General features: G+C 46.2%; 1 protein-coding gene across 2 annotated transcripts in view; it reads left to right on the top strand.

Annotated features, from left to right (window-relative positions):
* kif26ab (kinesin family member 26Ab) overlaps window positions 1-14,115 on the top strand; it is a 124,297-nt gene that overhangs the window by 62,960 nt on the left and 47,222 nt on the right. For both annotated transcript variants that reach the window (XM_029730131.1, XM_029730132.1), the window contains exons 3-4: window positions 5,883-6,359; window positions 11,780-11,988. In XM_029730131.1, the coding sequence (XP_029585991.1) occupies window positions 5,883-6,359; window positions 11,780-11,988 (686 nt within the window). The remainder of the gene's footprint in view (window positions 1-5,882; window positions 6,360-11,779; window positions 11,989-14,115) is intronic.

The following is a 14,115-nucleotide window of genomic DNA, read 5'->3' as shown; positions in this document are numbered from 1 at the left end:
GTTTCCACAGAGGTAAACAGCATACCAGTGTGATATCCTGACTCATTGTCTTCTCTAGCTCCACAGCACAGGACCTGGGTGGTTAAACTTAATGATCTGTTGTCCTCTGCTTCTACTGGTGGTTCAGCATTAACTGCTCCTGAAGTCAAATTAGATCTACGGGTCTGCTGAGGCTGTCCAGCCCACTGCTGCTCCAGGGGATGGCTGAGGGGTGAGAGAGTTGAGGGTATGAAGGGGAGGGATTACCGCTAGATGTGGTCCTTTTATCCTGGGAATGTAATCTGTCTTAATGGCCTGTGGTCACCCAGGGCAGGTCTGCAGCTGTGCTCGTTTTTCTCTGGCCTGGATGTCAGGGAGAGCCCAGGCTACCTGTGGGAAAGTAGGCCTGTTGGCGGCTCTCGTCCTCACTGTGGGAAATGTCTGTAGGCTCCTGTGGTTTATTGGGGCCTAGTTCCATTGAAACACACTGGGACAGTACTACTGACAGGGCCAAAGGTGTCAGAGAACAAGTAAACAGATACGGCTCAGACTTTCTTAAGCTGTCCTTATGGAGAAATAAGAGAAGGGAGAGTGGAGGATTTCCAGTTTTTAAAAGGCGTCAGAATAAGCAGCTGTGTTGTTGTGTGGTCCTGTTGGTTTTATACGCCGTTATAGGAAGTATGAAAAACTCTGCCGGATTCTATTGTGTTAACATCAATAATACTATTGAGAATGGGCTCAAGTGTGGAAAGACAGCACTGTGTTGACCTACTGAGTCATCGGGGGGAAAGTTTCCCTCTACAATAGTGTAGGAAAAAACTGGAAGAAGGAAGGAAGGAATAAGAGATTGCACAATTGAATCTTATGAAGTCAACTCTTGGGTGTGCTGTGGCTGTACTGCCTCTTGCTTCCTTTAACTGAATGGCCACCACAACACAGAGACCTGCTCTGTGGTAAAGGTCACTGCTTCCCATCTGACAGGCGCTCCGCAACTCAATGGAATATAAATGATTGTTTCCAAGAGTTTTCTACTTTTAATGGAGCGTGCCTGAAAGTCTTTAGTCTGACAAGGGGCCTCATGCATTTGAAATCGCTTTGACCGCTTCCTTAATTAAGTAAGTCATGGTTCGGCTTTCTGTATCCGGTCGGTCGATCCATGGCTGAATTTCATCAGACGGTAAACGTAGATTCCACAGGCCCTTCTTTTCCATTGCATGCTGGCCTATTTTCCATAATAAGGCCACAGCATCTGACTTAATTCGTCCCCAGAGTTTAATAAAGATCCTCGTCGACAGGCAGTAAACCAACACAATGACCCACAAGCCCCCAGGCAAGGGGCACAACCCCAACCTGCCTCCCTCTCTCTCTCTCCATGTCCCTAACTCATGCTCCCTCTCTTTCTAGAGTGCTTGTGCTCTGAAGGCTAGTGGTCTTCCACTTGTACCCAACAATGGTTGAAGAAGCTCAGGCCTTCATGTCCCTCTCAATGGATGGAACACTTGTATTGTGTTGATGCAGCTCTCAAACTGGGCTATTATTTACACTCACTTGCACCTGTCAGCAATAGATCACATGGATAATAAAAAAACGCATCAGGCCTCAATACATGCATAGTACAGTATGTCACGTCTCATGTATTCCACATTAGGAATTACACAACTTCCTTGGGTCATCGGTTTGTGTTAAAATATCTTGGAACTTGCCTGTACAATCCAATTTTGTTATCTGTACATTGGAATCAGATATCACCTAGGAAACAGATATTGGAAACCGCTTCCTACAGACAGCATTCATTTTTGAGGTGTGCATTTCTGAGAATTTTGACAAGCTGCAGTTCAGGCTGAAATCCTTTAAGAAACCTTAAAACAACAGACAGACAGAGAGTCAAGGTCATGCCCTTTCGGATTATTTTTGATTTACGGCTTGCTTTCCTCATACCTGATGTGGAGATAATCACATATTATCTGCCCTTCAGACTTTCCACCTCAAAGATGGGCTAGCATCATCATCTCCACTATCATAACCATCATCATCACCATCAGCATCACTATGATCCACTTCCTACCCCTGACCTCTAGCTCACTCTTCCCCAGAGCATAATGCTCACAGACAGACAGCTTTACAAGGGAAACTCACTCGCTAACCTCCAGAACCTCCAGAATAGCAGATGGGCTGAGCTTTGTGGCTGGTTTTATTGGCACTCCTAAATCAACACCTAACAATACATGGAGGGAGGAAGGTATAGGATGTATGGGAGAGAGAGAAGGAAAGAGGAATTGATTTATTCCATATAGTCTTGCCCTGAGGTGGGATAGGGTTGGCTTGGTGGGAGGGTGAGGGGTGAGGAATGGGTGGAGCTGAAGAAACCAGGGTGGGTTACTCTGATTATGACTGCTCACAACTAAATACATTTTCCAGACTGAAGCGTGTCCGTGGTGATATGTTATCCCCGCTCTCTCTCTCTCTCTGATTTCTCCCCTGATTTGTCACAGACCCGGTGAGTTCAGAAACTGCCCTCTGTTAAACGGGTTGAAATAGAATGCCTTCACATTAGATCCCTCATACGTATCAGTGTCTTTCTCCAAAGCTCAATGGTGTTTACATTTTAAGCCTCTTTACATAAATGCATGTTCATGTGAATTTCCTCCTAAATCCTCCTAAGAGGATAATTGTAGCTAACATATCCTGCATTAAATCCAAATCCAAATCAGATTTATTTGTCACATACACATGGTTAGCAGGTGTTAATGCAAGTGTAGCGAAATGCTTGGGCTTCTAGTTCCGTAGCCAGCATAACCCCACCGAACACTATGATAAGAGCTGTAGGATGATCTACAGTATGAGCTAGTTATCCCAACTATCCCAGCTTTACATACTAGCTGTTACGCTCGTCGTTAGAAATGGACCAAGGCGCAGCGTGCGTAGAGTTCCACATGATTTAATGAATGAAACTCACCAAAGCAAATACAGAAGCAAACGAAACGTAAAGTAATGGTGTGCTCACAGGCACTACACAAAAACAAGATCCCACAATCACAGGTGGGGAAAAAGGGCTGCCTAAGTATGATCCCCAATCAGAGACAACGAAAAACAGCTGCCTCTGATTGGGAACGATACTAGGCCAACAAAGAAATAGAAACCTAGATATGCCCACCCAAGTCACACCCTGACCTAACAAAATAGAGAATTAAAAAAGGCTCTCTAAGGTCAGGGCGTGACACTAGCTATGCATTGCCAATAGTGTCAGTATCATGTAATTAATCATTTATCAGAGTATATCACTAAGTATACAGTATTAAACCCATTTTATCCCATGAAAATCCATATTGGAAGAGGACCAGCACAGTCGTGTCCTGCCCAGGGCCAATCCGAGCAGCAGCCTCTCCTTGGGCAGGCCTATGTGCTCTGTGGTTCCCTCTCTAGATAATCTGCTTGGTGATCTATTTCTCTCATCGTGAGGGCTGGATCAGTATTGTGGATAGATCAGTGAGATATAGGGACTCCTTACACTGCTTAGATACTCAGGGACCAAATGAAGATGATGATGTCCCCTGCCCTGGCTTGGCTGTTAGTTAGAAAGAGCAGGGCCGGGACGATACCAGTATCGCAATACTCGTTAGTATCGTGACAAGTAAACAAAACATGAAGCAGATTTAACTTTAGGAAAACAGCCCTAAAAGCTCAGACACACCTGTAGGATTTTCAAACAATTTCAAACCCCTTAACAGTGTTGGCAGTCAATCTCTTTTGTGTTCACACAGCAAAGACCTTGGAAGTCGTCAGCCACTCAGCCTTGTTAAAATACTCCAAACCAGAAAGTGTCTGTAGCGTTGTTTAGTAATGCATATCCGTGCGTATTGCTTATGGTCTAGATTCCAAGCTATGTGCGCAAATGTTGCAATTTTTAGAAAGCCCTTGTTGATACTAATCAGATGGTCACAGCTAGATAACTACCTAGCAAGATGATTATCCCATACTGCCAGTGCCAGCCAATAGCCAAATATTTAGCTAGCTAACATTAGCAAATTCCATAGCTAGCACAACATAGCATAGAAAATGGGTTGGCTCTCCCGTGCTCTCTGATTGGCTCAAAGTCAAGTTGTTGGCCACTGAGGAGCATTGCGATTCTACAAATAGAAATGGCAGGTTTGTCGCTATCGGGTCGGCACGCAGCAGGTACCGCTTTTGACTTAGCAAGAGAAGGAACGGCCTCCCACTGTGATAAGTACCGGCAGTCTATCGGCTGTGAGATTCTCAGTGTGTTCCATGCTTAATGTTAGAAGCATTCAGAGTCACATGTATTTATTTTCCAAGCTATAGGACACACTATTTGACATACAGCAGGTTTTTAAAAAGAGTTTGGTCTGCTTTGTGTTTTCATTTTTGCCATGGAAAAAAATGTTGTGATACTGGTATTGTCCCAGCCCTTATAAAAGGATGAGGATAGAGAAACTGGATAGAGAAACTGGTCAGTTTGTATTCTCTCTGTAATGATACCCATTTTTACTGTAGTTATAAGCGTTGATAGAGGTCACCTGAAAGTCTCTGTATTGAGCTGTCTTCAGAGGGAGGAGATTTAAAGTCTACGGGTTGTGTCTCTATGGAGACTGCTATATTGGGCCTGCTGTATTAAGTGGCACTGCATTAAAAGCAGTGGATTGTTGTTTGGCCAGGCCGTCTCACTCCTCCTAATCACCACAGAGGTTCACTGGAACAGAGGCCTAATAAACAATATGTATCTGTGGTCTTCTGTCTTAGAGCTCCACTCCAATGGGTGGGAGGTTACCGCGCCTTTATACCCCTTCAGAGACTGGGACTGTATGTTTGTGAGTTTGTGTTTGTGTGTGTGTTTGTGTGTGTGTGTGTTTGTGTGTGTGTGTGTGAACGCGTCTGTGTGTGGGCGTCTGCGTTTACGTCTGTGTACACAGAGTATTTGAGAGTGTAACTACCAATTGGATATCATGAAATTGGGGATAAAAAGGGGTAAACAACAACAACATAATAATAATAAAAATAAAATTATAATAATTAAAAAAGGGGTGTTAGAACTTCACTTGCATGATGAGGAAAAGCAGCGATGACGTGACTTGTAATCACTAGTGAAAGGCTGGGTGTTGTGAGTGATCGTCAGAGACTCTATGAGCCTCTAGCTGTCAGGGGGAGATTCTTTTTTCACGCTGGGCATCTTATCGTATGTTTTCATACTGACTATCATCATATGTAAATAGCACGCTCTGAGCTCCTAGGATCGGCTCAGCTGTTGTTTTATTTTGTGGTTCCTTCTCTAAACCCCCACAACTCCCTTCCTACCCAACTGTGAGGGACACTCCAGGGAGTCTTTTAACAGGCAGAGGGAAAGGACAAACCTCCACTGGTTTCCTTCTCTAATTTGGTGCCGTGTAAAACCCTTATTCAGGGTCTGGGGCCTTAAGCAGCCTTGCAGAAAGTTGGAGAAGAGTCTGGCTGAGTTGGTGTTCCAAAGGAATGCTCAGACTTTGATTTGGTGGAGTCTCTCCCACTAATCCCCCAAACTCCCTTTTCGTTATCTCTTCTGATTTGCCCCTGTTGTTTGACTTGGGTCCAAGGCCCAGGCAGGGTCATCCACCAGCAACATGATCTGCTGTCTCTGGTTGCAGGCGGAGCAGCTCTAGACAAACTGAGTTCCTGAGGGGGAGGATGTGAATGTGGTTAGGGCAGGCAGGCAGGGGGGGAGGGAGGTTGAGCTAGGATCACAGAGGGCAGCCTCCGGGAGGCACCACACCAATAGCCACTGTCTGACACGCCTGGAAAGTATTAACATCAAGGAAACCCCCTAATCACACTGATATGGAGATATGACGTAGTCTACCATGCTTTTCTCTGAATGGGACCATGTTAAGTCTCTCTCTTTATTTCCTCTGCAGGATCCTGGCTACGCAGCCTTCCTATTCGACCAGCTCCAAGTGCCTGGGAGCCATGAGGGCTGCTGTCAGGTGTGTTCTACGCCTCTCCACCAGCTGAGGCAGGAGGCCCTGCAGACAGTAGGCGCCACGCCCGCGGCCCTGACCCTGAGCCACGACATGCCTGCTCTGCCCTCCACCAACCTCTCTGGGCAACCTCATAAACTGACACTCTCCTCCGCCAGTGCCCATGTGAGGCAGCCTTCCAAAGCTCACGCCCAAGCCCACACCATCCTGCCCCTGAGGGAGAGTTGTCACAGGGGGCAGGGCTGTCCACAGGGCTCCTCTGTCTCTGCTGGGCCCAAGACCAGTGTCCAGGTGACGGTGGGGGGAGGGCAGCTGACTGGGACCCTGGGATCGGTCACTATCCAGGCCCAGCAGTACCTTGAGGGCATGTGGAGCATCTCCAGAGTCAACAACTTCCTCCCTCAGCCCAGCCCAGTATGTATTCAGACCTTCAAAACTCATCATTATCACTATTGATACAGATACACTATGTCAAAGCACATCTAGGAATATTTTGTATAGACAGCTTGTTACTCTTGTCGATGTTGTTTTCAAAGTTATTTGTGAACCTTGGCTTGAGAACTTTGAACGAACAAAGTCTGACAATGGAATGATTACATCCTTTAGAGAAATGAGAAGAACCTCACTCAGACCCTGAGCCTCAAAACTCTGCAGGAGAGGTGACCTCTCATTCCTCAGGAGTCATGGCTCCTGGGTGGTACTGGCTACTTGGGGAGACCAAGACTAATGTACTGACCTCCTCCTCAAGGGCAGCTCAGAACCAATGACCACCTTACAATCTTCCTGTAACTCTCGTCTCAGGCATACTACAGTATATTGCTCCATACAGACATATTCCCCATGTCTTGTAATATACTTTATTCCAGGGTTATCATTATGGGATGTTGTCCTTTATATTGAAGAGTTTTCTTCCTGCAGCGAGAGAGAGATGGGACAGCTGGACCAAGCCTCTAACCTGTCTCTTATACATTGCTGTGACATTCTACACAAGGGAGTCTGAGAGCACTGAGCAAAAAGCAGTCGTCAATTGCTAATATTTTCTACTTCTGTCATTTTTATGTTCTCAATCAGAAGCTGTTTATGGCTCCTCCATTTTATTTCTGTTTTGGGTGCTTCTACTTAATATGGCATTGAAAATCGCTGTCTCGAAAATTGCACTCAATTACGGCATCCATCAGTGTTATTCCTTATTCTGGACTCTGAAGATTACAAACAGGTTTTCTCTTAAACTGTCAACAAGTGCTTTTAGTGGCAGTTTATGTGCGGCTTCCAGAATCTTTTAACAGCATGTGTGCAATCTAGGGCAAATCAAAAGGTCTTGCATAAAGGGAGAGAGACTGACTTGTGTTCTCCTATGTGTCTAAAAGCAATTAGAGCCGATGGGAGCTAGGATGAAGTGTTGCACAATGCCACACGGCTGAGCCTGGGCCTCCTCAGAGACACATGTTCCTTCAGGATACCACGATACAAACAGCAGAAATGTGCCTGGTGTTACTTCTAAAGCCCATTTCTTTCATTAAAACAAGATCCCTCAGAATGACAAAAACCCGCACAGGCCATAGATGATTTGGTGCTGCGCTGTGCCCTAAAGGCAAGTGCTTTAATTCACAATTCCCCACTTGAATACTTTGTGGGACGAGTGTTGAGCTCTGTAGTGCAGACAAAGGAAGGGAGATGCCACCTGTTTGACAGCAATCTTACAGAGTGTCTTATTCCGAGGGCTTTACGACTCAGGCACACCAATAGCGTTTGCTGGTCGGGAGTGCTTAGCACCCGTGAACGCAATTTGTGAACCGTGTGCTCACCAATTTTACAAATAGAATCGCGTGATCGGCAGACGAACGCTAGATTCATTTTCGGTGTGATGTGTGCCAGCCTTAAGGCTCTATCTAGTCTACCAGCACACAGCCCATTATAGGACACCATGAAACTTTCATACAGTGAAAAGGCTCTGGCTTGGCATTAAATGTGTTCATTTACACTACAGTTAACAGCTGGGGCAATGGGCTCACTGAGAGAATGAGTCATATTTGGGTTAAATGGAGGAAACAGCACATCCATCCTCTGGGAGGTCCGCTAGAGAACTCCAGTCTCCCAAAAACCTGATGAAGCAAAATCAAAGCATCTGTTGTTGAATTCCCCCCTCAGTTGATAATTTAACACATATGACTTCTAACCCCTGATGTCAGGTTTAGTTAGATTAACAACTCCGTCATTCTAAGCAATGCAGACAACAGTTTGAGTAGTGAATACTGAACTTAACAGTGGACACTACAAAATGACTAATTGATTGACACAAATCTGGGATTTGCTCTCTGCTCCACAATCAAATGCGCGCTAATCTGCTAAAACCAAGTGCTCTTGACCCTGGGGGTTTAGAGTGTGTTGTTGGCCGCTAGTGGCCCTGTGTGACCTCTCACTTGTCTGGTACCCACTGGAAGCCCAGTGGACCATCTGGGCTGCTGTCTGCCACAGTACAGCTGGGCCTGCATGGCACCCTGCCACACATGGAGAGAGAGAGTGAATGATGGCGGAGAGCGAGAGTGAGAGAGAAAGAGAGAGAAGGATAGAGGGAGAGAGTGAAGGATAGAGGAGGGAGAGAGTGAGTGAAGGATAGAGGAGGGAGAGAGTGAGTGAAGGATAGAGGAGTGAGAGAGAGTGAAGGATAGAGGAGGGAGAGAGTGAGTGAACATTAGAGGAGGAGAGAGAGAGAGAGAGAGAGAGAGAGAGAGCATTAGAGGAGGAATGAGAGAGAGAGAGCATTAGAGGAGGAATGAGAGAGAGAGAGAGCATTAGAGGAGGAATGAGAGAGAGAGAACATTAGAGGAGGAATGAGAGAGAGAGAACATTAGAGGAGGAATGAGAGAGAGAACATTAGAGGAGGAGAGAGAGAGAGAGAGAGAGAGAGAGAGCATTAGAGGAGGAATGAGAGAGAGAGAGAGCATTAGAGGAGGAATGAGAGAGAGAGAGAGCATTAGAGGAGGAATGAGAGAGAGAGAACATTAGAGGAGGAATGAGAGAGAGAGAACATTAGAGGAGGAATGAGAGAGTGAAGGATAGAGGAGAGAGAGAGTGAGTGAAGCATAGAAGAGGCACATTTTTATTTGAACTCTTTTCTGATGAGTCCATCCTATACTGTTCAGTCCCCAAAAAAACATTTTCTAGGGCAACATTTAAGGAAAATCAAGAAAGAAATGTATTTATTGTTGTGCATCCCAGTCTACTGTATACACTCCTCCTCCACCATTTGTAGTTGTTGCAGAAGCCATTGGAGCAGGACGGGCCCAGATTAGCAGGGTTTATTTCACCTCAGCAGTAATGGCCTGTCGGACAGTGGGATCAGAGGTCACCGGGGATCCCTACTAGGCTCCGGCTCTGAGAAGCGGATGCTCTTTAGAATGCTGATGGGAAGGGAGTCACTGAGCCCAGCTGGCCTGAGACAGTCTGTATTGAAATCATGTTGTCTCTTCTTCTCCCCCTCATTGCTGGGGAACAGGAGCTATCGGCTGTGCGGGGGGCCAGGGCGTTGGGCGTTGAAGGGTGGTAGGTCCCCTCATTACTGACACTCTGGACACATGGCACCACTGTCAGTGCCTAATTACCTGACCAGGGCCCTTAACCAGGGACAGCAGTGGTCTTACTGGCCTACCGCCTTGTAGAGCAGGTTGCTTGAAGAGCTTAAGTCCTGAGTCTCTCTCCTGACAGGCATTATGATGTGTTTTTCAACATCATATGGGTGTCCGTGTGTGTTACAGTGAGCTGTTTATTCTGGTTACACCCCACAACATCCCTCCGCCACCCTCACTCCCTACCCTCAATGGGCTCCTCAAACCTGCTGCCGTTTTGATTCTAAAACCTGACACCACAATTGGCTTAATCTATGACAGGGTTGTGGATGAGCTGTCCAGATAGGCTTCCTGCCTAAGTGTGTGAAGTATTTCAGTCTTTCTGGATGATGTGACATGGGTACACCTGTCTGGTATGGGTTGAGTTCCTGTCCTGTCACGGACACCCGCCTGCCGTCGTGAGTCTTTCCGCTCCGCCAGGTGCGTGTGAAGAATCTACGCTCGGCTCATTTCAGTTTGCACCTCGTCTCTCCATCACGCACTTCACAAATCATAACCCTGACATGTACACGTACAAGAGGCCCTCGCTGTCTCACAACCCACCAACCACCATGTTGGACATTCAACACAGCCAAAACACCATCCTAAATAAGCATGTTCAATGATTAGTCTTGTTTCCATGGATATCCGGAACAACACAACACAGGTGTCTGGCATCTAACAAAAATAACTTCATGTGATTATTAATAAGAAGAAGTGGCAAGCACAAATGGCTCTCTGAGGTACAGTCAATGAGCAATTCCCTTGGGATTCAAAACAACCACATTTTGATTGTGGTGATCATTACAAGCTTCTAGTGTCAGTGTTTGTGCTGAGGTATAGCCCTACTGCCGGAGGTGCCTGTGTTCATGTGAATGTCTGAATGTATGCCCCTGCATATTGATGTATAGCACTCGCATGTCAGTTATGTCATATAAATAGTTCAGCTGTCAGCCTCCGTTGATAGATGGCGTACACCAGTAGAACACTTTATACAAATATTGTAAATTATGTTATTTTACTTACATGAACATGAATCTAGGGCAAACATTGAGCAAGTACATTTGCAGAGGGACTGGATAGTGTTGACAAAATATATACTGTGAAGCCGCATGCCGTGTTTGACTCCAGGTTGCTGGTTATCCAGTGTGGAGGTGTCACCAGGATAAATGTAAATGAAAACAGAGGCTTAATTCTACCATTTGTTTTGGGCTGACCCACAAAACTGGTTCTTGTCAAGTTTCATTGATCACTGTACAGTTGGGTATACTCGTGGTTAGGGTGAGGATTAACCCTGTGTTGTCATGGTGAACCTGGTAGGAACAGGGATGTGTATTATGGGCTGCCTGGGTGATCAGTGGACTTTGTCAGAGATAGACCAACTCTGGCCCCCTTCCCCCAGACTAGCACTCCGAGAGCAGCCTGGGACCTGCCTCATCACCCCTAGTCATTACCACCCCTGGGGCCTGGGGCCAGGCTGAGGCAGCTTCCTTCTGCTCCTGACTCATACCCCAGCTGTCAGGCAGCGCTGCAGACAGGCTCTGCTCTGTTACCCCTCTACATCTGAACCTTAAGCATACCTTCACAGAGCAGTAGTCATCATGGGCCTATCAGAGAAAAGGGTTGCGTCTACTATGGTATTCTACTGCTTATGGTTTGTGTGTAGATATGGAGATGTCTTTTGTTGTTGGATGGTAAATATTTATTTTCCTGTTTAAATCAAGTTGTGATTTACAAAGCTGCTCACACATGCCACATTAGCTGCTGATGCATGTATATATGGACAATGATTTAACGGCTAAACTGTAATTAGATGTTGACTATCACTTAATTATCATTCACACCGTGCATCCTCCTTAGTGTTGCCAGAATCAAGCAGTCCAGTCTAGTCCAGTCTAGTCGAGTCTAGCCCAGTCCAGTCTAGCCCAGTCCAGTCCAGTCTAATACAGTCCAGTCTAGTCCAGTCCAGTCTAGTACAGTCCAATGCCCTTGCCATTCTGTGGGGAGTTAGTTGTTGCTGAGGTGAATAGTTGACACCCGTTTACTGGGATTGCCATAGCAGCTGCCTGCCCATCTGTGGCGGAGGAGAGGAGAGAGGGAGTAAATGGGCTGGAAGAGAGGTGTTGGGGTCCAGTAGTGGTGGTTAACTCTTGAGGCCCACTCATTGCTAACTCTCTGTCTCTCTCTGTCGGTCTCTCTGTCTGTCTCTCTCGGTCTGTCTCTTTGCAGGCACAGGGTCTGATGGGGGACTTAGAGAGGGACGTCCCTGTCCCTGCTTCGGAGGCCCCTGTCCCCAGCTCCAACTGTAGTCTGACCCCCAGCCAACAGAGGAGCGCCGTCCAGCTGGGACAGTGTGACGTCACCCCCCCTGCCCCTGGCCACACCTCCACACCCACCTCCACTCAGAGTGCATCTGCTGCAGCCTCCTTCTTCATCAGGTAAGCACCATCCACAGTACACACAACCCGCCTTTCACTCAAATCACACCTGAAGAGAGAGTCTGACACAGGGCTGAGAGTGATGATGATTATGGTCTGTTGTGCTGTATCATGTTGGCTTTAAGGCGTGTTTGGTTGGTTGCCTCTGTATGGCGTGCTGCTGTGGAAGGGATCTGTGTGGAGACTTGTCTTCACACAATGAGGTCATGGTTCATTATTGCACTAGAGTCTAGCGTGATGTGGACCTATTCCATGAAGATGTTGTCCTTGCCATGGTTGAATTATGGCATGATTTTAGGCTGTGCTGGAACAGTGTGTGGAATATGCAGTGAGTGTACATTTAGCAAGGCACCAGTGACTATGAATGGATAATGTCTCACAAAAGGGCTTAGGTTCAAGCAGTTTGTTTTTCTTTGATGCACAGCTGTGTTTTCTTTGTTTGGCTCTATTTAAAGTCAGTCAGTTTTGCCTCTCGTGCAGTTTAGCTTGTATTCAGTCTTGCTATTGTCTAAATTCCCAGTGAGTTGTCTACTGCTCCCTGTATGTAGTCAGTCTCAGCAGACACTCAGTGCTCTATTTGGCTGTGGCAACACTAATGCTCTGGATGATATGTATGCCTCCACTGGGAGTACAGACAGCTCTCAAATGGCTTCTCTAATGCAGAAGGATGTCATTGGTAGATTCTCAGGCAGGTTGGTCAGTGTGTACATTCACCGTCCCTGTACAGCCTCAAATCCCCAAGGAGCTGTGTGCCCTAATGAATGTTAGCCTGAGGGAAACTGGGGGAAGCTGGTAAGGATGATGCATAGGGCTGTTAGCGCGTTGCACCCTGGGAGGCAGAGGACACAGGCGAGGGGGACGTTGTGAAGTGTGACAGTACGGCTCAGCTTTCTCCCCAAATGCTCCAAATGAGCTCCCCTTGTCAACTTTAGCGGGGTCAGAGTATATGACTGGGACTGTGGGGCCTCTCCTTTGGCAGGGAGGATATTCCAAATGCTCTTCTAAAAATGTCACTTCCTGTACGTGTCACTTCCTGTGAGCGAGGCGGTGGGTCAAGTGTGAACAACGGCAAGCTGTGACCTAGATATGGACAGGGTTAATTTCAGAAGGTGATTTATTATTTCTACTGTTTTCTTTGGACAAGGGCTCAAAAAGCGAAGGCTGGACAGCCATGCTGTGTGTGTCTCTCAGAGGGAAACAGAGGGAAAGAAGGGAGAGAGACTTGTTTTCCCCCTCATTTGCGTCCTGGTGGGATAGGAGGGGAGGTGGTGTAAGCGTTGAAGGGTTCCTCCTTTCATTTCATCCCAGAGATACTTCCCTGCCAAGAATGTGTGTTGTTTTGCTTGGCGAGGAGACATATGGTGATGACAGGGCTCAGTCAGCTTTAAACAGCATCACATTCCACAGATACAGATACAGGAAAGGGCGGTGGACGGCTAGGTGGTGGGGATGCACTGGAAGAACACCCACTTCCTCAGTTACTGCAACTGTTGCCTCCACAAGCACCTCCACTGCTTCCATTACTAGAATGTAATCATCATCATCATCTTCATCTTTACTCTAACAATGTAAAAACCTGAAGACCAAATTAGCCTAATCACGTTTTGAAGGTGATTGAAAACTAATTTGTAATTAATATTCCTTTTTGTGTCTTCCAAAGATAAAATTTGTTAAATCCATGTGAAAGTGGATATTTGAGCTGAATAACCAAAGTGTCTGCTTCCCTCTGGAGTGTAGCTCCACAGACATTCAGGAAAGCTGTTCAACTCACAGATTACATTTTTGTTAGAATGCAATTATGGAGATTCTGAGAAGAAAGAGAAAAATGTGAGAGAGGGAAAGAGAAAGAAAGAAAATACTGGTTCCTCTCAGTGATTGCCTCTGGTGCAGATAATAAAAAAAATCAAGCATTTGAAATGATTTTAAACTTGTCTGTTTCATTGAAAAAACATTTTATTATAAATGTTAATTTGATAACCCATAAACTCCAACTACCATTACTCTTATTGTCAACTGCTGGGAGAGTTCTCCCACAGAGCATTATCTCATGTGGCTTCCCTACTCTCTGCCCAGGTACAATGGTTTAGGTTGAGTCCCCTCTCCATAATGGGAAAGGGAAAGGGAAAG

This window comes from Salmo trutta, chromosome 33 (assembly GCF_901001165.1).
Source record: "Salmo trutta chromosome 33, fSalTru1.1, whole genome shotgun sequence".
Taxonomy (NCBI): Eukaryota; Metazoa; Chordata; class Actinopteri; order Salmoniformes; family Salmonidae; genus Salmo; species Salmo trutta.
The sequence above is the reverse complement of the archived record's forward strand: the minus strand, read 5'-3'. Positions and strand labels throughout refer to the sequence as shown.